Genomic DNA, 27,138 nt, shown 5'->3' with positions numbered 1-27,138 from the left:
ATACACAATGCAGCCCTCCTCCAGGGCACTTCCCGCTCTTTGTGAGGTCTCTTGCATTGTTTTCCATGACCACGAAAGTCTGGCATTTCCCCTCCTCCCACCATGGAGTCGATGTAAATGAGGGTATACTGTTTAAAGTCACTTTATTGCAAATTAAACAACAGTGCCACCTAGTGGCTTTGTAATGAAACACATAGACCTTATTGAGAAGTTTAGGGTTTTTTTAAAGCCACGTGGAAAGACCCCATCTAATCCCACAAAGATTCCAGAAGCAGAAGCCTCGGTAAACTGCAGTATTTTTAGCCTTGTGTGATGAAGTCCCTAGTCTCTATGAATGTATCTTTAAATTCAAGACATTCTGTGCTAGTGGCACTTCCATAAATGGATTGATAATATATTATATGAAGAAGTACTCGTTCGGTGACCCCAAGTTCTAGTATTATGGGAGGTGGATAAAAACGGTTATCTCTTTCAAATTTCTCAGTGTCATGCATAAATTTATCATGCCCCCTCCCTTTGTTGTCTTTTTTCCCTGTAAGTAAAAAGCACCCAAAACTTTTGGCAATGTGCTCCAATCCTTTGATCATTTGGGGTATTTTTTCCTTGCACCTTCCTTTTCTAGCTCAACAGTGTAGCTAGTGATCACAGATTTAAATAAAGGCATGATGATACTGGCATTACAATTTGTATATGTAGATGTCTATGGGATATATCATGGGACCTGCAGAAACTGAAGCTGATAATATCTCAGCAGCTTTAAACCTACCTATATCTTATGCACATCTTAATTTCACAGTATTAGCATATATAGAATTTAAGGTATGTTGCAAACAATTTTTCTGAGTGTTTTATTTTCCACAAAAGTAAACTTAAGAAAAAGTAGACATATGTGTTTCAAAGCAGATGAATGAGTGCCTCATACTCCTATTGTTTTGGGAGGCGGGGTGTTGTTGTTTTGGTTTAACTTGTAAAAACGGTATACTTGCAACTTCCCTGTGATGGGACAATGAAAGAATGAAAATACAAGTTATATAGTATAGTGTGTGACACTTTGAAGGCTAACAAATATATTGTGGTATAAGCATTTTTTAGCCAGTCAGATGCACAAAATGGTTAATTCTTAAAATGTCTTAAAGCTATTGGTTGTTTTCCTGCAGCAGTCTCATGGGGAAACACAACTGGAATATGTAACTAGCATAAATCTTTTTAATCTTTATGTATATTTCACCATACAAAAATGGGAAAGGAATTGTCAAAATGGACAGGTGCATCTATAATTACTGTACATGCTTGTCTCTCAGGCAAGCTGAAAGAAAGAGGCATTAGTGATATGCTGTTTAGCCCAAATGTTATTTTGTAATGAGTTATTTGATTGGTGCTTCTTTGGCTGAAATGGTTTGTTAGCTAGTTATAATACTGCACAATTATCTAGGGATGTTGGAGAATTTCTCCACGAATCTCCGGGAGGCCGAATGCCAACACATTCAGCCCCCCGAAACTGGTGGAGAAACGGTCCGCCACCCCCCTGGGATGGGACTTACCTTGTGCGAATGTCCCTGGCGGCGGCGGTGCGGTGGCGGTTCGGCAGTGGCGGTGGCCGGTCTTCTGACCGGCTGCCGCCGCCACCATTTCCAAGTAAAAAACAAAAACAAACAACAAACGTGATAGGCTACGTAAAGATTTACGTCGCCTATCACAGCTAGATTTTCAAAAAACACCGTGATGGGCTACGTAAATCTTTATGTAGCCTATCATGGCTGACTTGGGGGGGGGGAAGCACGTACACAAATGGCGGCGCCCATGGGAGCCGCCATTTGCGTACGTGCTTTTTTTTTTCCCCCAAAGTCAGCCATGATAGGCTACGTAAACATTTACGTAGCCTATCACGGATGACTGCAGGGACGCAAACGGCAGCAGCTACGGCCGCCGCCATTTGTGTCCCGGCAGGAGAAGAGGTTTCACGGCCGGAGGGATGGGGCGCCTCCCCCCCGGCCAGAATTTCGGCTGGAGGGACGGGGCGCCTCCCCCCCGGCCAGAATTTTGGCGGGGAGGGATGGGGCACCTCCCCCCACCCAGAATTTCGGGGGGAGGGACAGAGCGCCTCCCCCCCACCGCGAAGCAAGCTGCGGGATCAGGTAAGGGACTTTCATCCATTATCATGGCTGGTTCCAGGTCTGAGGACACCTAAAACAAAGTGCTGTTAATCAGTTCCACATCTGTGTGTGTCCTCTGTGGCAGTGGCTATGAGATACCATTTAAAACGTTCCACAATGCCCCTGAGTGCCCAATTTAGCATTGCTCCAGGCCAGGCATTGTGGGAAATTCTGAATGGTAGCTTGTAGCCACCTGGCGCAGGCTCCAGCAGCTGTCTAAAGTTGCTACATGCTGATGCTGGGCATAACTATTATTTTATTTCCTTCTATTTTCAAAGCTCAGATGTGAGTGTGGATCCTTTTGTGGTCAAAACAGCACCATTCACACACAAGAGGAAAGTATTAGTAGACTTGGGGAACCCCAAGGTTTCCAGAAGCACAAAAACAGTAAAAAAATACTTTAGGGAAAAAACCCTCCAGGGGAAGGAAAAAAAACCCCTCTCAAAATAGGCTAATGAGTGCTAAGCATGTTCACTGGGCATGACATGCTGGAGAAGAAAACAAAACAAAATAGAAAACTATGGAGAAAGGAGAATTGAATGGAACAGCAGGAAACCTGAACAGAAGCACTCCATACTGCAACATTCTGTTACAGATCTCCCTTGTTATTGGACTAGTTATTTTTAAAATATGGTTACTCATTTATTTATTGCATGTAAATCTCAACTTTCCTCTAAAGAGCTCAAGGTGGTGGACATAAGATTCCTAAGCAAATCTTCCCTTGGGGCACTAACCAGACTATTGTTGTTGTTGTTGTTGTTGTTGTTGTTATTGTTTCCATTTACGAGTTGCCCTATGGCCAAAGCTCTTAGTGGGGCATACATAATAAAAGCAAAAAATCGTACAGTTAATGCTAAAAACAATAATAGAACACATTAAAAAGTATCTGTTTAAAAGTAATCAACAATACAGTGCAGGAATAGTGTCCTTTGTTTTAGAGGAAAAGAATATTATTCTGCAAAATGGGCATTGTTTATTGAAAAGAGATGGCTTTGAATATGAGCTAGAATAGCAGCATGTTTTGATATCAGTAAAAACTAAACTGGTGGAGGTGACAGAAATGTATACCACAAATAGAAAATGCTGCATTAAGCATGCAAAGCAGTCTCTTTTCATTTCTTATCCTCCTTATATATGCTGTTCTTGTTCTGTTCTACTTTATAAAGGCTATTTTTCTTTGACTACAAAGGCACTATACTGCTATGTTTATTCTTCAGTTCCTCTGCAGGGGGAAAAATATATATCCTGCAGGGGTTATTTCGACTTCACATTGGACTTCACTTTCAAAGACTGCAGCTCCTGTGTGCAGTAGGATGAGTCTGCACATGCAAATTAATTCTCATTGAATTATCAGCGACATATTTTTTTATAAAGCACTAATGCTGAAATAGGGGTTTCTTTCTATATATGTTCCTTTTGAGAGCCTTTTGAAATATCTATCATCCAAAACAGGGTTTGGTTTGGAGGACATTTTTTCACAATACTTTTGACTACTACTAATCAGTGTCTCGCAGACAGTTTCTGCTGCAAGCTGTTAGGTTATCATCGTAGTTTCCAGGATGAAGCATTGGTCTCCTTTGCTAATGCCATGCCACAATTCTGTTGTTGTTTCACTCCTGGTGAGTACTGGCTCTGGTCCAGGTGCTGATCTAACAGTTGCCATCCTGACAAGCGCTCCAGCAGGTGCTCTGGCATCAGATTCAGTGTCATACAAGGGCATTTAATAAAACAAAGAGTGTAGGAGAAGGCAGGCGTTTGACTGTGTATGCTGTGCATCAATGCAGTAGGGGGAGAAAGTGTTCTAGAGATCCAGAAAAACCTTGGATATGGAATGGCTAAATAAATCTATTTCTGGTCCACAATACTTAAGTGTCTATTTTCCTCTCAGTTCCATCCCATGTCCATATCAATCTGCATTTACTTATTTATTTCTGGGAAGTGCGAAAGCTAGTGGGTAATAAAGTTCCAATCTGCGCTTTAGTCTGGGAGGTGCAGATCAGGTCAACTCATAGTGAAATTTGCAAAAATCGAATTCCCTCAAACATACCTACTTGTGAGACCCTACATATCTTCTGCTCCCCCTGCCCCTTTCTCATCCTGAGGGACACATAAGCTTTTTTTTTTTGCCTCACTTGTCAGGTTTAGAGTGCTGTAGTTGCTCTAGAAGATGTAGTCCTTTGCTTTTATTACTCTGTAACAAATTCTATTCATATGATGTTATGTTCATACAATACCCAGATGTAAGAGGGTGTGGGACTACTCCACAAGCCCTGCTCCCCCTGTACATGTAGGGTCATATGTGTGGTTGAAGACTGCTTTTTGGTGAGTTCCTGACCATGCATATGAGCGTACATGCATACGGTTTGTACATACATAGACATGTTCTAGATGGGCAAATACATTACTGTACAGGGGGGATGGGTCTTTCTGCTGTGATCCTTCTCCCTTCGTGAGTGTTCATTGTGTATGCTTAGGATCATATAAAAGAGGCTCTACTGTGTAAGCCCATAGCTGTCTCACAAGCACTTGGTAGTGGTACAGGGCTGTATTAACAGCTCAGCACCGATGAATATGATTCTGTGACAGTATTTCTGTGATATTCTGCATGTAACACAGGAAGGTTTACCAATGCAAAGCAATCTGCTCTAGACAGCTTACACTCTCACACACAAATCCCATATAAATAAAACAAAGTATTTCACAAAAGCTTCCCATTAAAGTATAAACATCAGTATAAAGAAAAAAATCAATAAGCAAAACAATCCTGTAACTCAGATTAATCTTTTAAAGACTTTGCTAAAAGGAAACCTTACACTTCTTCCTGAAACTGGAGTTTTTCTGCTCCATCTCTTTCTTTGTTTTTTATTTCTTGTATGAAGAATACGACCTGGAGCCCTGTGATGATCCTGGAGTCCCTGCGTTCAGTCGACGGATAGGATTTCATTTTGGTGTGGGAGATTCCTTGATGTTTTCTTGTTTCCCTGGATATCGTTTGGAAGGTGCGAATAAGCTGACATGCCTGGGTGGTGGCCGTCGTGTGTGGAGTGCACCTCTGCCAAGGTGTGTGGGTAGGTGGTCACATGCTTTCATTTCATTCATCAAATTGTTAGTGGCATATGAGGGAGGCAAAAGGAGAGGGTGGTAAACAAGGCCAAAGGTGTGACAAAACAGTTCTGTAAGCTCAGTGCACTTATACATTGCACAATAGCTTTGGTACCCTCTTTTTGTAATTTCAGAAGGACTGCTTAATTATTATTTTATTTAATGTAGGTTAAATTAACCACTTCTGATACTAATTGATATTAACAGCTATATTTCTTAACTAAAATGGTCACAGTTGATTAGGCTCAAAGAGATGGTGACCTATAATGATGTAAATTATTCTTCAGTATATATTATAAATGAGATACAGATCTTTTGCTAATGGGAATCTGGGTCTGGGTCCAAAGTCTGGTTCACATTGGCAGTTAGGCTGAAAATGCAACTCAAAGTATTGCACAGGAAATAATTTACATTCAGCCATAAGGCAATAATAATGCTAATTATACTTATTGATGTGTAAGTACTATTGCTTAGCATTGCAGCTTAGACTTCAGCATGTGTATGTTTGTTCCAGACTTTTTATTTATTTTGTTGCTAATTTCTTGTACCAGAAGAGTGAATGCAGGGATGTGGCAGCAGGGGCCAGAATGGAAAGATGGGTAAAGTTACTGTCAGTGGGGAAAAGTCTGTTGGAAGTAAGACAGAGACAGTTAGTGAGAAGTCAGAGACAGAGCTGAGTTAGGGTTTTTTGTTTAGGATTTAAGTAGTTGCTACTTCTGAATCCAAAAGTCCGTAACAAAGACAAAAAAAAGATGACATGCTTAGTTGCCGCCTGCATACTGTTAGGACTTGTGACAGTTAGGAGCTAGGGATTTTTGTATCTCTGGTTTTGGTGTTCACGTTATATGGATTACTATGTCTTCAGTGCACTTTAAAACTGAAGCGAAGCACTAAAATGACTTCACCTCACAAACATAGGCTGCAGGCCAACCCAAAAGGTACTGAATGATGAAGCAATGAAAAACGTTTCCACTTGAAAGGCTATTTTAATTTTAAAACTACAATTATTTATTATCTTTGAGATAAATAAAACACATATGGTAGGTTTTAGAGGGTCTGAAATGGATTGCCACCAACAAATCCTTTCCATTTTGTACCTGCTATGAGGATAGTGGCTCTTTTCACATGCTTGCTTCTGAGTATCTGCTTCCCACCAAGCAACATATTTAAGTGTCTAGAACATATCTAATTTGAAGAGTGTTGTTGATTCTCAGAGTAGTTTCTCTTCAAGGCCTCATTTTGCCATTTATTGTTTTTGATTTTCAAGACCGGAAAGTTATTCTGAACTACCTTTCAAATAAGCTAAAAATTAGCTCCTTATTTCTCAGCTCTCGTTGAAGCGATTGCTTCATTAGTTTAGCATTATTAAAACTATTAATAAGTAGTGTTTTTAAATGAGGTTTATAAAGATATTATTAAGCTCTATGGCAAGTAAAGAAAATCAGACTACTGCAATGCAACATAAACTTAACTGCATGTTAAACCTAACTGCATTTAAGTAATATGTTCTGTTAGGAGGAGTGGGAGAAATTTAAACCCGCAATACATATAGATGTGTGCTGAATCTGGGGAAGTTAGGGCAGTGGACATGGAGCTGCCATGGTGTCCTGCCCTAGGACACAGCACATGCACCCAGCCAATAACAAAGAGAATAAAGAAAGGATGAAACAGTATCATCTATATTGCTCAACATGTATCTGTTGAAATAGCATAATGTACACATGACACTTCAAATTACATTATGAAATCAGGAACATGTCATAATTTCATTTAGGAAGCATAGAGCCCTGTACTCCTTCAGAGCAGACGAATAAATCTGTGACACAGCTTAGAGTGCAAATTCCAATTACGGATGTCAGAGAATTCCGCCACGGATCTCAGTGAGGCTGAATGCCAGTGCATTCGGCCCCCCGAACTCCGTGGGGGAACGGCCTGCCCCCCCGCCGCGGATCCCCCCTGGGATGAGACTTACCTGGGGCGGATGTTCCGGGCGGCGGCGGCTCTAGAGGCAGCTTTGGCGGCAGCGGCGGTGGCTGGTCTTCCGACCGGCTGCCGCCGCCACCATTTCCAGTCTTGGTAAAAAAGAAAGAAAGAAAGAAAGAAAGATGTGATAGGCGACATAAAGATTTACGTAGCCTATCATGGCTGGGTTAAAAAAAAAAACATGACGTGATTGGCTATGTAAATCTTTACGTAGCCTATCATGGCTGAGTGGGTTTAAAAAAACAAACAAACCCGCATACACAAATGCGAAAATAAAGGGGAACGCAAATAGCGTAGTGGGCACTATTTGCGTCCCCTTTTGATTCGCCATTTTAGCCTACGTAAAGATTTATGTAGGCTAAAACGGTGAATCAAAAAGGGACGCAAATAGTGCCCGCTACGCTATTTGCATTCCCCTTTATTTTCGCCGTCATAGTCTACGTAAATATTTACGTAGATTAAGACGGCCAAAAATAAGGAATGCAAATGGCGGCAGCCGTAGCTGCCACCATTTGCGTATGCGGGTGTGTGTTTTTTTCCCAGAGCCCTCCGCGGCCAGAAATCCGGCTGCGGACGGCTCTGGCCTGGCTGAGCCTGGCCGGCTGCTCCACGGAGCTGCCGTGGAGCACAGCCGGCCATTCGAAGATTCCAGGGGGGAGGAACGGATCGCCTCCCCCCCATCGAGGATTCCGGGGGGAGGGACGGAACGCCTACCCTCCCACCATCAACATAATCCGTGAAAGGTAAGTCACTTTCGTCCATCCCTAATGTAGATCCAAAAAGTCCATCAATGGCTATATTAAAAAGTGCCATTAATGGATTGCCTCTGGACTTTGTAACAAATATTTATTTCCAGAAATCCTAGTCAAGCTAAATATTGACACAATATCTCTCCTCCACTGATGGAAAGCTGCACCAACTCCCACACTGTTCCAAAGTATCTCCCACCCTCTGCAGCAGATTTGGAGCGGGTGCTGGGGGCTACATAGGGACAGGAGAATTAAGGAAAACGCTTTCCCCTTTTTCCACTCATGAAAGGCTCCACTGGATCAGGGCCTCTTTCCCAGGGCCCACAGCTGACGGAGATTCCTCCCACCAGCATTCCTAGCTTAGATAGCAGTCCAGGGAGTGACAGAGCGCGGATAGCAGACTTGGTGGATGCGCGATGCCGACGCAAAGAGCGGCGCCAAATGGAGGGCGCGGAAAGGAGGCGCAGGGCCCAGTTGGCGCGCAAACAACGGCTGCGGCCAGAGGATCCAAGGGAAAAGGGGAGGGACTCTCCCTAGTCCTTAAGTTCAGGGGTCTGCCAGTAATTCCCTTTCAAATGGGGACCAACTGTTACAACTTAGGGCATAGGTACTGTGCTGCTCAGATCTAGTTGCTACCTGTAGAGTTGTTAAGTTGTAAAAGAAGAATAAAGCTTTGAAAGGAATCCCTTTGTCTGTGTCTGGACTTGGCTACTGGATTAGACTGAGAGAGGCCTCCAAGGAGCCCTTGACAGCTGTGCCATGTGATGTTCAAATCCAGGAACCTGGTTTATTGCTCCCAAACAAGCCAGGATCATAAGCCAGCAACAATCCAGTGTTTGTTGTTATCTTACAAACCCTGGCTTGAGCAACAAACCAGGATCCTTGGTTCAGACATCACAGTAAGCTGTCCATTCCTGGTATAAAGGGAGATCTGATGTATGTAACAGCACACTGCTTCTTCACAGTACACCAGAATAAGCCAGGATGTGTGAATCTGGCCAATGTGTGCAAATTTAATATAATGACAAGATTGAACAAAACACTTTTATTACATATTCTTCAATAGATGCCTCTGGAGTTTTGTTGCATCAACCATGGTATCCTCCTGGACTGACTCTGTGGGCTGGGCATTGGAGGTACTGTGTTACAGTGGTTCCAGTCTTACCTACAGGGTTGATTTCAGAGAGCAACATTGGGACCATTCCTTGGCTCCTTGGCAATTGAGCTATGGGGTTCCCCAGGGTGATATCTTGTCCCCACTGTTTTTCAACATCTATATGAAGCCAATGGGAGTGGTTATTAGGGGATCCGGTGCAAAATGGTATCAGTATGCTGATGACACAGCTCTATCTCCCTGTGACATCTGAATCAGGTAGGCTGTGCAAGCCCTGGATCAGTGCCTAGACTCAGTGATGTGCAGGATGAGGGACAATAAACTGAAGCTGAATCCTGGTACGATGAAAGCCCTGTAGGTGAGTGGTTCCTGAGTTTGGAAGATAGGCTCGTTGCCTGTTCTGGATAGGGTGGCACATGGTTCATGGTATGGGGATATTCCCAGATCCATCATTGTTGCTGGAGTTCCAAGTGACCATGGCAAGTTGGAGTGTCTTTTACCAGCTTTGGCTAGTTGGCCAGCTACAGCCTCTCCTGGACAGGGATAGCTTGGTCACAGTGGTACAGGTGCCAGTAACCTGAAGATTGGATTAGGGCACTGCGCTCTATGTGGGGCTGCCCTTAAGGCTGGTCTGGGAGCTGGAGCTAGTGCAGAATGCAGCAGCTTGGCTGTTTTTGGAAGCTGCTCTTTTTCAGAAACTCCTCAACTACCATGGTTGACGCATGCAACTCCTTTGCTGAGGTTACTGCACAGTCACGCTGACTATTTGCTACCAGGTCAGGTTTAAGGTTTTGCTACTAGTGTATAAAACCCTAAACAACTTGGGATACCTGACAGAGTACCTTCTCCTTTATCAACCTGCCCAGTCACTGAGGTCATCAGATGGCATGCTCCTGGTGGTTCTACATGGACCTGAGGTCCAATTGGAGTCCACCCAGACAACAGCCTCGGGTGTGATGGGTCCCTTTCTGTGGAACTCCCTGCCTCTGCCAGTCAGGCAGACACCAACATTGTGTTGAGTTGCCTGCTGAAAACATCTTTATATTTCAAGAAGGCTTCCTTGATTGACCAGCCATGGTTTTTATTGGTATTCTGGAGGCGGGGCGGGGGGTCAATGTTTAATATGGTGTTTTATTCTTTTAATCTTTTTATCATTGTTCACCATTATGGAATCTGTTTAGATATGGAGTGGTATATAAATGCTGTAAATAAATAAAATATAATAGATGTTTCCTGTTATTCCTTTGTATTCACAGAAGCTAAATTTTATTGCGAGCGGAGATGGGTTAAAGAAGACGCAGACAACAAGCTTGGGTTGAAAATTGGGCCACATTTATTGAAATAGCTGCAAAGGGGTAACTAGGATGGGCATCTAACTGTGTCAGCAGCTAGCTGGCACTTCTTGGGCGAAAACAAACCCAGCCTGAGGGGTGGCAGTGATCTTGCCAACCCTCTGGACTGCCCCTTCTGGGGGAGGTAGACCTTCTGGTGTCACCCCCAACCCGGTGCCGCGAAACACCTAGGTGAGTGAGTAGGGTTGGTCTCCCAGGCAACCCTTATCCCCCCGCCGAGCCGCACAACCCATTCAGGGAGCCCCAAGGCGTCACCTGTCACCATAAGGTGCCTCTGCATGCACACCATCCCTACTTTCCTGTTTTGCCCATCCTAGCCGCCACCTGGAATGTGACCGATGATAAAGACCATATTCCCTTACAGGACACACTCGACCCGCAAAACAGTGTGACGTAGGCAAAAAAGACGCACAGTAATAGGCCAATCGAACTGTGAGCCAAAAAATTCCTACATGATTCCCAAAGGGCAACCGGTAATAAACCCACACTGCTTAGGGGAATCATAGAATCATAGAATAGAATCATAGAATAGTAGGGTTGGAAGGGGCCTACAAGGCCATCGAGTCCAACCCCCTGCTCAATGCAGGAATCCAAGTCAGAGCATCCCTGACAAATGGCTGTCCAGCCTCGTCTTGAAGGCCTCCAGTGTGGGAGAGCCCACCACCTCCCCAGGTAATTGGTTCCATTGCCGTATTGCTCTGACACTCAGGAAGTTTTTCCTGATGTTCAGTCGGAATCTGGCTTCCTGTAACTTGAGCCCATTATTCCGTGTCCTGCACTCTGGGATGATCAAGAAGAGATCCTGGCCTTCTTCTCTGTGACAACCTTTCAAGTACTTGAAGAGCACTATCATATCTCCCCTCAGTCTTCTCTTCTCAAGGCTAAACATGCCCAGTTCTTTCAGTCTCTCTTCATAGGGCTTTGTTTCCAGTCCCCTGATCATCTTTGTTGCCCTCCTTTGAATCCTCTCCAGCTTGTCTGCATCCTTCTTAAAGTGTGGTGCCCAGAACTGGACACAGTACTCCAGATGAGGCCTAACCAGTGCTGAGTAGAGGGGAACTAGTACTTCCCGGGATTTGGAAGCGATGCTTCTATTAATGCAGCCCAAAATAGCATTTGCCTTTTTTGCAGCCACATCACATTGTTGGCTCATATTCAGCTTGTGATCGACGACAATTCCAAGATCCTTCTCGCTCGTAGTGTGGTTGAGCCACGTATCCCCCATCTTGTAACTGTGCATTTGGTTTCTTTTTCCTAGGTGCAGAACTTGGCATTTGTCCCTATTAAATGCCATTCTGTTGTTTTCTGCCCAGCACTCCAGTCTATCCAGATCACTTTGAATTTTGTTTCTGTCTTCCAAAGTATTAGCTATCCCTCCCAATTTTGTGTCATCTGCAAATTTGATCAGCATTCCCTGCACCTCCTCCTCCAAGTCATTAATAAAAATATTGAAGAGCACTGGGCCCAGGACTGAGCCCTGCGGTACCCCACTCGTTACCTCTCCCCAGCTTGAGAAGGTCCCATTGATAAGCACTCTTTGAGTCCGATTCTGTAGCCAACTGTGGATCCACCGGATCGTTGTTTCATCTAGCCCACTTCGAGCAAGTTTGCTCATCAGGATATCATGGGGCACTTTGTCGAAAGCTTTGCTGAAGTCCAGGTATATGATGTCTACAGCATTCCCACGGTCTACAAGGGAGGTGACTTGATCAAAAAATGAGATCAGATTTGTCTGGCAGGACTTGTTTTTGACAAATCCATGTTGGCTTCGAGTAATCACGGCATTGTTGTCAAGGTGCTTCCAGATGGGTTGCTTTATGATCTGCTCCAGAATTTTCCCAGGGATTGATGTCAGACTGACTGGTCTGTAGTTCCCAGGTTCCTCCTTTTTACCCTTTTTGAAGATAGGGACAACGTTAGCCCTCCTCCAGTCATCTGGCACTTCCCCGGTCCTCCATGATTTCTCAAAGAGAATAGACAGCGGTTCTGAGAGTTCTTCTGCCAGTTCCTTTATGACTCTAGGATGCAGTTCATCTGGCCCTGGAGATTTGAACTCATTCAAAGTAATGAGGTGTTCCTTGACCATATGCCTGTCGATCTCAAGCTGCAATCCTGCCCCTTCAGCCTGTACTTCGCCTTTGCCAGGGGGGTCATAGACCCTCTTTTGGGAGAAGACTGAGCCAAAGTAGGAATTGAGCACCTCTGCCTTTTCTTTGTCCTCTGTTATCATTTTGCCATCCTTATTTAATAGCTGAACAACCATTTCTTTCCTCTGCCTTTTACTATGCACGTAGCTGAAGAAAGCCTTTTTGTTGTTTTTAGCATCCCTCGCTAACCTCACCTCGTTCTCCGCTTTAGCCTTCCTGACGCCATCCCTGCAATTCTGTGCTACCTGCCTGTACTCTTCCTTTGTTACCTGGCCTTCTTTCCACTTCCTATATGTGTCCTTTTTTGTTTTCAGGTCATCCCTAAGCTTTTTGTGAAGCCACATTGGCTTCTTCTGTTGTCTTCCACCTTTTCTTCTTGTTGGAATTGTTTGTGATTGTGCCTTGAGAATTTCCTTTTTTAAAAGTTCCCACCCATCTTGGACTCCTTTTCTCGCTAGCATTGCTTGCCATGGGACCTTACTGATCATTGTTCTGAGTTTATTAAAATCAGCTTTCCTAAAATCCAGGGTACGCGTTTGAGTACACTCGGCTTTTGCTTCCCTTAGAACCAAGAACTCAAGTACAACATGGTCGCTTTCCCCCAGAGTTCCTGTAACTGCTACTTTATCCACTAAGTCATCTCTGTTGGTTAGGATCAAGTCAAGGATAGCCGATCCTCTAGTTCCTTCCTCTACTTTCTGTAAGAGGAAGTTATCCGCCACACAAGTCAGGAATTTCCTGGAGGGGCCATGTTTTGCAGAATTTGTCTCCCAACAAATATCGGGGAAATTGAAGTCCCCCATTACTACTACATCATGCTTCCTTAAAACATTGGCTATTTGCTTTTCAAAAGTTTCATCCTTGGCTTCTCCTTGATTGGGTGGCCGGTAGTAGACTCCGACCACCAGGTTCCTTTTATTCTTTGCTCCATTTATTTCAACCCAGATGCTCTCGATGGGGCTACCAAGCTCCTCCTCCTGTATTTCTGTGCAGAGATATGTATTTTTCACATACAGTGCAACCCCGCCTCCCTTTCTGTTCCTCCTGTTCTTTTTGAACAAGTTATATCCTTCAACTGCTGTATTCCAGTCATGAGAGTCATCCCACCAAGTCTCAGTTATACCTATCAAGTCATAATTTCCCTCCTGTATTAAGAGTTCAAGTTCGTTCTGTTTGTTTCCCATACTCTGGGCATTAGTATATAGACATCGAAGACCATGTGCTTCATAGTCTGGCTTTCTTCCTACATGTGTCTGAAGACTATTATTGGGCGCTATCAGAGCTGTTCTCTCCATTGCAGTGCATGCGCCTACGTCCATTGTTACCCCCAACATTACATCTCCCTTCCCCGTAGGATTCAGTTTAAAGCCCTCCTGATGAAGTTCTTCATGCTGTGGCCAAACACATTCTTCCCAGCCTTTGTGAGGTGCAACCCATCCCTAGCCAACAGCCCATCTTCCAGGAAGTATAGCCCGTGGTCCCAGAATCCAAATCTCTCTCGTCGGCACCACCTTCGTAGCCAGTCATTCACCCGGAGTATTTTTCGTTCCCTTTCTATCCCTCTTCTAACTACTGGAAGGATGGATGAGAAAACTATCTGGGCCCCAAAGTTCTTAAGTTTCCTTCCCAAAGCTTCAAAGTCTGACGTGATCTCTTCGTAGCTCCGCTTGGCGGTATCATTTGTTCCCACGTGGATGAGAAGAAAGGGATACCTGTCAGTGGGCTTTATGAGTGCTGGCAACCTTTCAGTCACGTCTCTAATCTGTCCTCCCGGGAGACAACATACCTGGCGAGTCCACGGGTCTTCGCGACATACTTGGGTCTCGATCCCACGCAGCAAGGAGTCTCCCACTACTACCACTCTTCTCTTCTTCTTCTTGTAGGCCTGGGTTTCATCGCCTCTGTTTGACTGACCTTTAGCCTCTTGCTCACTCTCATGCAGGTTCCCCTGTGATTCTTCCTCTGCAGGCTGTCCTCCAGTCTCATCTGCAAGTACCTGGAATCGGTTCCACAGCTCCACCGCTTCCACTGGTGCAGAATGACGTCTAGTTCTTCTTCTCCTAACTGTCACCGTTTTCCAAGGAGTATCCTCTACTCCATTTTTCTTCACCTCAGCATTTCCCACTGCCTCATCTTGCTGTTGCTCTTCAAGCTTCTGGTCTGCCCTTTGCTGCTGTAGTTCCCCCATTCTGTCCAAGAACTCTTCGTGTTCTCTTATTCCCCGGAGGGTTGACAGTCGCCGCTCCAGTCCACTTACTTTTTCCTCCAGCAGCGTGATCAACTTGCACTTGTTGCAGGTGTAGGCCATGTTGTTCTCAGGCAAGAAAACAAACATTGCACACACCTTTCAGGTCACCACCACTGGAGAATCTTGTCCTTCCATAGCCTCTTTTCCCTTTTTGTGTCTAGCTTTGTGATTGTTCTAGACTAGTAGACTAGCCTGTGCCTGCTCCTCTACTCAGTAGAGGTTAAAAGCAGAGTCCCACTGGGGTGGAAGTGTGTGTTACAAGACAAATAAATGAAAAAAAGTTAGTAAAAAAAAAAAAAAAAAAATGTTAGGGGCCTCCCCCTTGACCTCCCCTGCCGAACTCCCCTGGCCAACTCCTGTTTGCTCCCCCTGTTCGCTCCCCCTGTTCGCTCGCTCTCTGGGAGCTTGCCTGCTTCTGTAGTCCCTGGACCAGCTGGAGCAGCTTGCTCTGCTCTGCTCTGCTCAGCTGGGAGGCGGGAAACAGACTGAAGCTTCCCGCCCAGTCAGCTGCTGGGAGTACTCAGGCCACACCCCTCCAATTCAGTTGGAGCTCTCAGAAGCTCCTGGTGAGCTCACAGCCAGTCAGAAGGATAAAGGGCAGCGCCCTGGGCTTCCTGCAACCCACTTACCTCTTAGCCTCTGTCTCCTTTGTCTCCTTTGTCTCTTCAACCACTGCAACTCCCCTGGACAACTCCTGTTTGCTCCCCCTGTTCGCTCGCTCTGTTCGCTCGCTCTCTGGGAGCTTGCCTGCTTCTGTAGTCCCTGGACCAGCTGGAGCAGCTTGCTCTGCTCTACTCTGCTCAGCTGGGAGGCGGGAAACAGACTGAAGCTTCCCGCCCAGTCAGCTGCTGGGAGTACTCAGGCCACACCCCTCCAATTCAGTTGGAGCTCTCAGAAGCTCCTGGTGAGCTCACAGCCAGTCAGAAGGATAAAGGGCAGCGCCCTGGGCTTCCTGCAACCCACTTACCTCTTAGCCTCTGTCTCCTTTGTCTCCTTTGTCTCTTCAACCACTGCAACTCCCCTGGACAACTCCTGTTTGCTCCCCCTGTTCGCTCGCTCTGTTCGCTCGCTCTCTGGGAGCTTGCCTGCTTCTGTAGTCCCTGGACCAGCTGGAGCAGCTTGCTCTGCTCTACTCTGCTCAGCTGGGAGGCGGGAAACAGACTGAAGCTTCCCGCCCAGTCAGCTGCTGGGAGTACTCAGGCCACACCCCTCCAATTCAGTTGGAGCTCTCAGAAGCTCCTGGTGAGCTCACAGCCAGTCAGAAGGATAAAGGGCAGCGCCCTGGGCTTCCTGCAACCCACTTACCTCTTAGCCTCTGTCTCCTTTGTCTCTTCAACCACTGCAACTCCCCTGGCCAACTCCTGTTTGCTCCCCCTGTTCGCTCGCTCTGTTCGCTCGCTCTCTGGGAGCTTGCCTGCTTCTGTAGTCCCTGGACCAGCTGGAGCAGCTTGCTCTGCTCTGCTCTGCTCAGCTGGGAGGCGGGAAACAGACTGAAGCTTCCCGCCCAGTCAGCTGCTGGGAGTACTCAGGCCACACCCCTCCAATTCAGTTGGAGCTCTCAGAAGCTCCTGGTGAGCTCACAGCCAGTCAGAAGGATAAAGGGCAGCGCCCTGGGCTTCCTGCAACCCACTTACCTCTTAGCCTCTGTCTCCTTTGTCTCCTTTGTCTCTTCAACCACTGCAACTCCCCTGGACAACTCCTGTTTGCTCCCCCTGTTCGCTCGCTCTGTTCGCTCGCTCTCTGGGAGCTTGCCTGCTTCTGTAGTCCCTGGACCAGCTGGAGCAGCTTGCTCTGCTCTGCTCTGCTCAGCTGGGAGGCGGGAAACAAGGGTGGGAGGGTGGGAGGGAGCTGCGTTGAGCCAGAGAGCTGAGTTTGAGAAGGGGGCTGAGTTTAAGGCAACTCAGCCTGCCCCTCCTAGCATGGTGGTGCCACTGGGGTGCACCAATCAAAGGCCCCTGCGTCATGTCACCCCACCCGCCCTCAATGCCCCCCCCCCTTTTAGCCAGACAAGCTGGCGCCGGGTGAGGGCATTTCTTTCAGAAAAATTGTTCCTCGCTGGCCCTATTTTTAGGTCCTTGCTTGAACTATTTTCTATTAGATTCCCTGTAGGAAATTAATATTGTTTAGTCCTATGAAATTAATATTGCTCAGTCCTAAAATTTATTGGATGACTTGTTATATATTCCTATACAAATGTTTATTTGTGGACTATTTTATTAAAAAGATAATGAAAAGGTCTATCAAAGCTGTACAAAAGGCTTTGTTCCAAATGTCAGGCATATGAAAGAGGCATTATAAAGGTGCACTTCTCTCTTGATAGAGCTCATTTAATTTGAATTTCTGATATAAATCAGCTGTTTTTGATTTTGAATATAAATTCTCTGACCAGTGTTCTTTGACTTTTTAATGTGCTTTGCAATCCTTTATCTACCACATTTCAAGACAAAGATGATCTGTTGCTTTGCAGAAATAGTTTCAACATTATCTAATTTCTTAATTAAATTGATTTTGCATCCCACTTGTTGAAAACAGCTGATGTTCATATGTTGACTTTGTTATTACTATGCTAAATTTAGGTGCAGGTGTTGTTGTTGTTGTTGTTCGGTCATTAAATCATGTCTGATTCTTCATGACCCCATGGACCATAGCACGCCAGGCCTTCCTGTCCTGCGCTCTCTCCTGGAGTGTGCTCAAGTTCATATTCATTGCATCGGTGATGCTATCTAGCTATCTCATCCTCTGCTGTCCCCTTCTCCTTTTGCCTTCAATCTTAGGTGCAGGTGTACCACAATATTAAAGTAAATAAGACTACTGTTTATTCAGACAACTAAGAAAAAATATGTATCCCATAACCTCTTTTTTATTGTGAAATATATTCTTGTTTTTTTCTGACAGTATTAATACAGTTTCCTTTGTAACTCATTCCCTCAGTCTGTTTGTGTAAATTAAAATATCCTAACCTTACCAAAAGTAAATGAAATCCTAAACTTACTTGGTAGGGACCAAAATATAGCACAGTTGATCTGGAGGAATTAACGGATATTTGAAATACAAGAACTTTTCACATTGAATGAAGTCAGGAAATACCTGTAATTGTAACATATTTCGTAGAGGAGATCAACACAATGATTTTGGGACTGTTCCATTTTACATTACACCATAGATTTGGGATTGCACTTTTTAAATTCTCTGTTATGGGAAATCCAGTCCATGAATACAGAAAACAAGGACATCATCAGGGAGAAGGCTATAATAATTCTTACATTAAGGCAAGCATTCAAAAATGTAATCCTGCAGTTCGAAGTTGTACTGCCTATAAATGACTGTGACGCTCTGGGTGTTTCTACATTAAGCAAAATAACCGCAAAACCCCACATCCTTTCTGGAGCTTCCTGCTTTTGGTTTCTTTGTGGGATTAGGAAGGGCTTCTTTACACGGCAGCCACATGGCAGCGGAATTCCCCCGGGATGGAACTTACCTGGGGTGGATGCGGCGGCAGCAGCTCCGGCAGCAGCTCCGGTGGCGGTGGCTGGTCTCCTGGCCAGCCGCAGCCGGGCTGCTGCAGCCGCCATTTGTGTCCTTGCAACTGTGATAGGCTACGTAAGTATTTATGTAGCCTATCATGGCAAGCCCCGCCCCCCCAAAAAACAGGGTACACAAATGGCAGCAGCTATGGTGGCCACCATTTGTGTTCCCTATTTTTAGCCGTTTTAGCCTACGTAAATATTTACGTAGGCTATTACGGCGAAAAAAGGGGAACGCAAATAGCGTAGTGGGCGCCATATGCGTTCCTTCCCCCCCCCACCATTTTAGCCTACGTAAATATTTATGTAAGCTATTACAGCGAGAAAAAAAAAGAATGCAAATAGCACCCACTACGCTATTTGCATTCCCCTTTTTTTCGCTGTAATAGCCTACGTAAATATTTATGTAGGCTAAAACGGCTAAAAATAGGGAACACAAATGGCGGCCGCCATAGCCGCTGCCATTTGCGTACACTGGGTTTTTTTGGGGGGAGGTTTTGCTTGCTGTGATAGGCTACGTAAATACTTACATAGCCTATCACGGAAACTTCGCTGGATGCAAATGGCGGCCGGTACGGCAGCCGCCATTTGCGTCTGCAGCAGTCCATCTGCAGCCGGAACTCCAGCTGCAGATGGCCGTGGCCGGAGGCTCCACGGAGCCGCTGCGGAGTGGAGCCGGCAGGGCAGGATTCCGGGGGGAGGAATGGATCGCCTCCCCCCTCGAGGATTTCAGGGGGAGGGGCGGAGCGCCTCCCCCCCCGTGGATGTCCCTGGACGAAACCAGGTAAGTGTTTCTTACATCCCTAGTGCAAAGGCAGGGGGGAATCTTGTTTTCGTAGCTTAACTTCTGCTGTACTGTTTTCTCACAGCCCCCAGGAAAGCTCTGACTTACTTCTGAGTAGACATAAAATGTAAGATTCTGCTGTGACTCTGCAACCCGTGGCACACTTATGTGGGAGTAAGCCGCATTGAACTCAGTGGGATATACTACTGAGTAGACATAAGATCACCCTGTAAGTCTGCAACTCTTGGCACACTTACTTGGGAGTAAGCACCATTGAACTTAATAGGGTGCCCTGAAACAACAGAGGGTGCTGCTTCTGAGCCTGGTGGGGTGGGGGATCAGATGTGTCTCCCTTCATTGCAGGGAAGCATTTTACCCTCTTCTCCCTCCAGCTGAGAAATGCAGAGGCAGGTAGGGGTGTATGAAACTCAACTTGCCTGGCTCCGCTGGGGTCCGCAGGTGGGGGGAGGCTATCTGTTCCTCCCCCCTGGAATCCTGCCCGGCTGGCTCCATTCCACAGCCAGTCCGTAGAGCCGCCAGCCAGGACAACCCACAGCGGGGCCTCCAGCTGCTGCCGGGCTGCTGTGGAAGCAAATGGCATCCTGCATAGGGGACGCCATTTGCGTCTCTGCTTTAGCCGTGATAGGCTATGTAAATATATACGTAGCCTATCACAGGCTAGCGTAGGGACGGAAATGGTGGCCACTACGACAGCCGCTATTTGTGGCTGCAGCAGCCCAGCAGCGGCCGGAGCTGCCACCGCCAGAGCTGCCGCCGCCGCATCCTCCACGAGGTAGGTCCGTCCTGGGAGGATTCCATGGGGTGGTGGTGGGGGAGGCCATTCTGCCACGGGCTCTGGGGGGCCAGATTCTAAAGAATCCGGCCTCACTGGAGTCCGTGGCAGAATTCTCCGCCATCCCTAGAGGCAGGAGACACAATTGGCAGGTGATTCTTGCCCTTGCTCCTTTCAAATCTCATCCTGACCACCCCCAACAACTGAAAACAAGAGCCCACAGCAGGCAGACACACTGGTTTCTTCTGATATTGGAGAATTTCACAGGGAGGTCATGGCACTCCCATTCCATGGGCTGGAAAACATACCACCTTTTTTGTGTTTGGGGAAAACACTAGATGGGCTGGGGGAAAGGGCGGGAGACACCCGGGAGGATAATGGCTTCATCTAAAGAGCTCACAAACATCTGTGAGAGAGCCATCTGAATAGCAGGATAAAAGCTCCATGTGATGAATCCCTCTGATTGTGTAGCTCCAGTAGGGATGGATGGATTCCCTACCTTCCGGTCCATGGGGAAATCCACCTGGGGGGGAGGCGATCAATTCCCCCCCCCGGAATCCTCCAGAGCGGCTCCATGTCTGGAGGATTTCTCAGAGCCACACTCCAGCTCCATAGCACTGGCGATAAGGTAATGGCAGCCACCATTACCGTATTGCTGGGAGGAATACAGCTGCATATGGAGTAGTGGATGCCACTTGCGGCCGTAAAGCCCTGAGTTTAACCTAAATATAGCCATAAATGGCTGCAATTAGGTTAAACTCAGGGCTTTATGGCTGCAAGTGGCATCCACTATACCATTTGAGGCTGTATTCCTCCAAGCAATTAGGGATGCACGAAAGTCACTTACCTGGTCTCGCAGCTTTTCACGGTGGGGGGGAGGCGCTTCGCTGCTCTCCCCCCGAAGTTCAGGCCGGAGGGGAGGCTTCCCGCCTCGCCCGGCCGAAATTCAGGCCGGGGAGGAGGCGCCTCGCCTCGCCCAGCCGCGAAATAAAAAGTTTTAAAAAAACACGCCCCCCTGATAGGCTACGTGACGCAAATAGCGTTGCCCTTATTTTCGCCGTAGTCTACGTAATCTTTACGTAGACTACAGCGACCAAATAAGGAACGTGAATGGCGGCTCCCTATGGGGGCCGCCATTAGCCATATGCGCTTTTTTTTTTTAAGTCACCCATGATAAGCTACGTGACAATTTACGTAGCCTATCACGGCTGACTTTGCAGATCTAGCCGTGATAGGCTACGTTAATTGTCACGTAGCCTATCACGGGGGCGTTGTTTTTTTTTTTAGTTTTATTGGAATGGCGGCGGTGGCAGCCGGTCGAAAGATCGGCTGCCACCCCCGCCCCTGACGAAGACCCGATGAACCGCTGCCGGGACCCGCCACCAGGAGGGACATTCGGGAAAGGTAAGTCCCGTCCCGGGGGGGTGCGGGGGGTGGGGGGTGCAGAGAATTTCTCCCCGAAACTTGTTCGGGGGGCCGAACACGTTGGCGCTCGGCCCCCCGAAGTTTTGGGGAGAAATTCTCCGCCAACCCTTCTAGCAATACAGTAATGGCAGCTGCCATTACCGTATCGCAAACGCTACAGAGCCGGAGTGCCGTTCTGTGGGGAATCCTCCAGATGCGGAGGTAAGTGAGCCGTTCCACTGAGGATTCCAGAGGCCAGATTCCAAAGAATCCAGCCTCATTTGAGTAGGGATGGGCGAAAGTCCCTTACCTGTCCTCAAAGCTTGCTTCGCGGTGGGGGGGAGGCGCTTCGCTTCTCCCCCTGAAGTTCAGGTGAGGGGGGGGAGAAGTCCTGCCTCGCCCGGCCGAAATTCAGGCCGGGGAGAAGCGACCTGTCTCCCCGGCCACGAAAGAAAAAGTAAAAAAAAAACAAAAACGTGATAGGCTACGTAATGATTAACGTAGCCTATCACGGCTAGATTTCCAAAGTCAGCCATGATAGGCTATGTTAATCATCACGTAGCCTATCACGGGTGACTTTGGGGAAAAAAAAGCGTGTACGCAAATGGCGGTGGCCCAAGGGCACCGCCATTTGCGTTCCTTATTTTGGCACGTCTAGTCTACGTAAAGATTTACGTAGACTACGGCGAAAATAAGGGAACACTATTTGCGTTGCCCTTATTTTCGCCGTAGTCTACGTAAATCTTTACGTAGACCAGACATGCCAAAATAAGGAACGCAAATGGCGGCGCCCATGGGCCGCCGCCATTTGCGTACATGCTTTTTTTTTTCCCCCAAAGTCACCCGTGATAGGCTACATGACGATTTACATAGCCTATCATGGCTGATTTTGGAAATCTAGCCATGATAGGCTACGTAAATCGTCACGTAGCCTATCACGGGTGACTTTGGGGAAAAAAAAGCGTGTACGCAAATGGCGGTGGCCCAAGGGCACCGCCATTTGCGTTCCTTATTTTGGCACGTCTAGTCTACGTAAAGATTTACGTAGACTACGGCGAAAATAAGGGAACACTATTTGCGTTGCCCTTATTTTCGCCGTAGTCTACGTAAATCTTTACGTAGACCAGACATGCCAAAATAAGGAACGCAAATGGCGGCGCCCATGGGCCGCCGCCATTTGCGTACATGCTTTTTTTTTTTCCCCCAAAGTCACCCGTGATAGGCTACATGACGATTTACATAGCCTATCATGGCTGATTTTGGAAATCTAGCCATGATAGGCTACGTAAATCGTCACGTAGCCTATCACGGGTGTGTGTTTGTTTGTTTTTTACTTTTTTATTTTGTAATGTGGTGGCGGCAGCCGGTTGGGAGACTGGCCGCCACCCCCACCCCCGACAAACTGCTGCCGAACCGCCGCCGAGAGCCGCCACCGAGAGGGACATTCACTGAAGGTAAGTCCCATCCTGGGGGGGGGGCGGGGGGCCGGCGGAGAATTTCCCCAACACTTTCGGGGGGCCGAATGCCTTGGCGCTTGGCCTCCCGAAGATTCGTGGAGAAATTCTCCACCATCCCTACATTTGAGTCCGTGGCGGAATTCTCCACCATCCCCATGATCAAGTCTTGAAAGGTAAAGTGGCTCTCTCTGAGGATTTCTGCAAACTTCTCCCCATTCAGCTCTGTTTTGGTGTGTTCAGTGGGCCCAGGAGATGTAAAGTAGACCATTCCCTTCCCAGAGAGTGGCTATGGGCTCTGCTTCCAATCCCATATTTTACAAAGTAGTTTTTGCTTCTCTGCAGGCAATCTAAGTCCGGGGTGGGGCACCTTTTTTTTCTATCAAGGGCCATTGGCCCACAGGAAAAAAACAACTGTAATTCTAAGAAGTTATGAACTGGAATAAATTAATTGAGTTGTAGGTTCTTCATTTTATTATAAAACAATAAATAAATAAGTAAGTAAGTAAGTAAGTAAGTAAATGTTGCAACACCCCCTCGCAAGACTACACTTGGAATACTATGTACAGTTCTGGTCACCGCACTTAAACTGGGTTAGGATTACTGTGTTAGCAGTCTAATCCTTGGCACGTTTTCCCAGAAGTAATTCTATTGCATTCAAACATGACTTTCTCCCAAGTAAGTGTGCAAAGATTTGCATCCTGAAATCTGGCAAAGGAGGGGTGCCTAAGTTCTGGTTACAGATGTGGGAAATGGGAAGAGAGAAACTCTTGCACCTGTCTCCTGCCATCTTGTGCAGCAGCAGAGCCAACATGTAGAAAGCAGGCTGCTGAACTCAGAGAGGGAAGCAACAACCCATCATGATCTGAACCTCACTGCGCAGGGCAGCACATCTCCTGGCCAGTGGGGGTTGTCACTGGAATGCTGGAGCAAATGAGAAGATTGTGCTACAGCCTGATGTAGCAGTGGACAGTCTTGCTGGCTCTGCAGACTTCAGGCCTTCTATCCTAAACTCAGCTCTTTTACCCCCACAAGAGCTGCAGCTTCTCAGCTTTCTCCTCCTCCTTGCCCTTTCCATTTTTTTTTTTTTTTTTTGCCCTGTTTCTAGGCTGGTGCTGGTCCAAAGCCACCTTCCTCAGTCAGGCACCACCTCACTTTTTCCTGAGTGCTGTCAGGGCAGGTCTCTTTCCTTTTATGCTAGCCTTGGCCCTGAACAGCCCTTTCCCACCATCTCAGCAGTGAAGGGTCTGTGAAAATGCCTGAGGGGGTGAAATTAAGGAGAGGAAAAACTAGCCCCAAGGCGGGAAGTTCCCCGCTCCTGCCATAAATGTAGCTCCATGTTCCCCAATGTCCTGATGAACTCCCAGTTCAGGGATATGCATGCATGCATGCTGGCATGTGAGCTCTGTTTTTCTTGTTTTAGGGCCAAGAGATTGGTTTTATGTGTGTTGGAGACATGTACTATTCCATCCTTAGGGAGGCTCACTCGACACAGTTTGTGACCCTCTGAGCAATCTTAAATGCAAGAGTGCAAGATTAGGAAACAGAATATAATCCAGTCATTGGCTTTAACTGAACTTCATACACTAAGAGTTCTTAACTGGTGGCTTAAACAAAGATATGCCTGGGTCATTTGAACGGTTCTGTTACACCAAGTAAGGACCACACACTAAAAGCCAGCACCTACTACAGTGATTCAGATTTATGTGGTTTAGCTGTCTTAAAAATAGATGGCTTTGGATGTAGCTACTCCTAGCTTTCTAACCTTTGAAAGTAAGGAGGAATGAGGAATGACTTTGAACTACTAAGCAATAATTTAATTCCAATATGATACTTTCTTTAGCCTACAGACCAATTCATTCACAACAGAGCCCTCTTTTGATATAAGATTTTATGAATCACTCTCTCTTTTTAACCAAAAAATCAAATCAGCTCAAAAGCAGCATTCATCCTCTGTCTGATAAGAATGAAGTTGATGTCTTTTCAGTCTCACTCAGGAATGTCACACCGATTTCTTTTTTATAATTATTATTTAAATCCACAGAATCATTTCAAATGCATTAGAACACACTCCTCTGTGGTCTCTGCAGAATATTTCTCAAGGTGGAGGTGGCTTTGTCCTTTTGGATGCCCATAGCCTTTCATTTAGGTTTTTTTAATATTTAATAAAATATTAGCATGCTATTTTTGACTATAGAACAAATTCCCTACTGGTTTTGTTTATTTCTAGTCTGTTTACATTATCTCTTTACTTTTCAAGACATTTTGCAAAAAGAATTCTAGTCCCCTTTAGACCAGCAACTGGTCCTTTTTTTTGTTTTTAAAAATGGAAGGGTGCAGTAATGTAGTGTCAATTACTGCAGTGATATTTACCATGAAAGGCATTATTTGATCATAGCTGCTTAAAATGAAAAATGATATTAACATACACGACAATTCTTCTCGAGGAAGTTAGCTGATGAAATATTATTAATGAGGTCAATCTTCAGAAATATGAGCCTATAAGTCTTTATGAGACAGTTTTCCAGGAACAAGGGATTTGCTCCCAATGATGAGTGAGTGTGTGTGTGTGTACTATTTTTCTTTATTCAGTAGTAGTTCGTGCCCTGATGGAGAATAAGAACAAACAAACAAAAAGAAACAATAACTGCATATCTAAAAATACAAGTTCAAGTGAAAGAATAAGGAAATGAGAAAAAACACAGCTGTGTAATCCAAAAAACACTACTTCAGACTTTAATTTATCCACATAGTAAATACCTTGCATGCACACAACCATATTCTTAGGTTTTGCACTGAACAAAGGAGCACCAGGAAGCAGGGCAATGAGCAAGCTACGAAAAACAAGATCCTATGGCTCCATCACAGTTTCAATGCCTGTTTTCCTTTCCAGCTCTCTGCATAATGGGGGCTGAATTTCTGCAGACTTGGACAGTATCCAATGGGGCGCATACACCCCTGCCGATTCTGTTGCGCAAGCAGTGGAATCCCACTGATTCTGTTGTGTAAGCAGGACCCACCACTTGTGCAACAGTGATTTAACACTTCCTAGAAGAAGCTAGAAACAAGCAGAAACACTCATTTTGGGTGGGGACAAGTCAGCAGAGCTCCCCTATTATCCTAGCTCCGCCGACCTGCTCCATTCCAGAAATGAGCATTTTTGGTCATTTCTGGTTGTCCCCGGAAGCACCAAATCTCTGTTCCACAAGCGGTGGATGCCATTTGCAGATGGGAATTGTCAAAAGAATCAACGGGGGCATAAGCACCCCAATGGATACTGGCCCTTCTCTACTCATGTACAGGCCTTGCATAAGTATTCACCCCCCTTTTCACTTTTCCACATTTTGTTGTGTTAAAACCTGGAATTAAAATGGATTTAATTGGCATTGTTACCACTTGATTTACACAAGATACTTAACACTTGGAAGGTGCAAAATGTTTTTATTGTGGCACAAAAGTTAATTAGCAAAAACAAACTGGCATGTGTTGGTTGCATAAATATTCACACCACATCACACACACACGGAGTCAAAACTTGGTAGAAGCACCTTTGGCAGTAATTACAGCCATGAGTCTTTTGGGGTAAGTCTCTACCAGCTTTGCACATCTGGATCCTGCAACTTTTGCCTATTCTTGGCAAAATTGTTCAAGTTCTGTCAGGTGGGCTGGCGGCTGTTGGTGAACAGCAACTTTCATGTCTTGCCACAGATTCTCAATCGGATTGAGGTCTGGGCTTTGACTGGGCCATTCTAAGACATTTAGTTTCTTGTTTTGAAACCACTCCAGTGTAACTTTGGCTGTGTGTTTAGAGTCATTGTCCTGTTGGAAGGTGAACCTCCACCCCGGTCCCAGGTCCTTTGCAAACTGGAACAGGTTTTCCTCTAGAATTGCCCTGTATTTGGCTCCATCCATCTTGCCCTCAATCCTGACCAGTTTCCCAGTCTCTGCTGATGAGAAGCATCCCCACAACATGTTGCTGCCACCACCATGCTTCACCGTGGGGATGGTGTTCTCATTCTCAGGGGGTTGAGCACTGTTGGCTTTGCGCCACACATAGGGTTTTGCGGTAAGACCATAAAGTTCAATTTTGGTCTCATCAGAAAACTGTTTTCCACATGTTTGCTGTGTCTCCCACATGTCTTTTGGCAAATTCCAAATGGGATTTGATATGGGCTTTTTTCAGCAATGGCTTTCTTCTCGCCATTCTTCCATAAATCCCAGCTTTGTGGAGTGCCTGGTTGATAGTTGTCCCATGGACGGTTTCTCCCATCTCAGCTGTGGCTCTCTCCAGCTCCTTCAGAGTTACCATTGGCCTCTTGGTTGCTTCTGTG

At 46.1% G+C, this 27,138-nt stretch overlaps 1 protein-coding gene across 1 annotated transcript in view; it reads left to right on the top strand.

Moving 5' to 3' along the window:
* CSMD1 (CUB and Sushi multiple domains 1) overlaps positions 1–27,138 on the top strand; it is a 1,446,416-nt gene that overhangs the window by 1,069,558 nt on the left and 349,720 nt on the right. Inside the window, exon 21 of the mRNA XM_084811779.1 lies at positions 5,033–5,221. Coding sequence (XP_084667905.1) covers positions 5,033–5,221 — 189 coding nt within the window. The remainder of the gene's footprint in view (positions 1–5,032; positions 5,222–27,138) is intronic.

The sequence above is a fragment of the Heloderma suspectum genome, chromosome 1, assembly GCF_057233095.1.
Source record: "Heloderma suspectum isolate Gila_16-S chromosome 1, 16-S_ref, whole genome shotgun sequence".
Classification (NCBI taxonomy): domain Eukaryota; kingdom Metazoa; phylum Chordata; class Lepidosauria; order Squamata; family Helodermatidae; genus Heloderma; species Heloderma suspectum.
The sequence above is the reverse complement of the archived record's forward strand: the minus strand, read 5'-3'. Positions and strand labels throughout refer to the sequence as shown.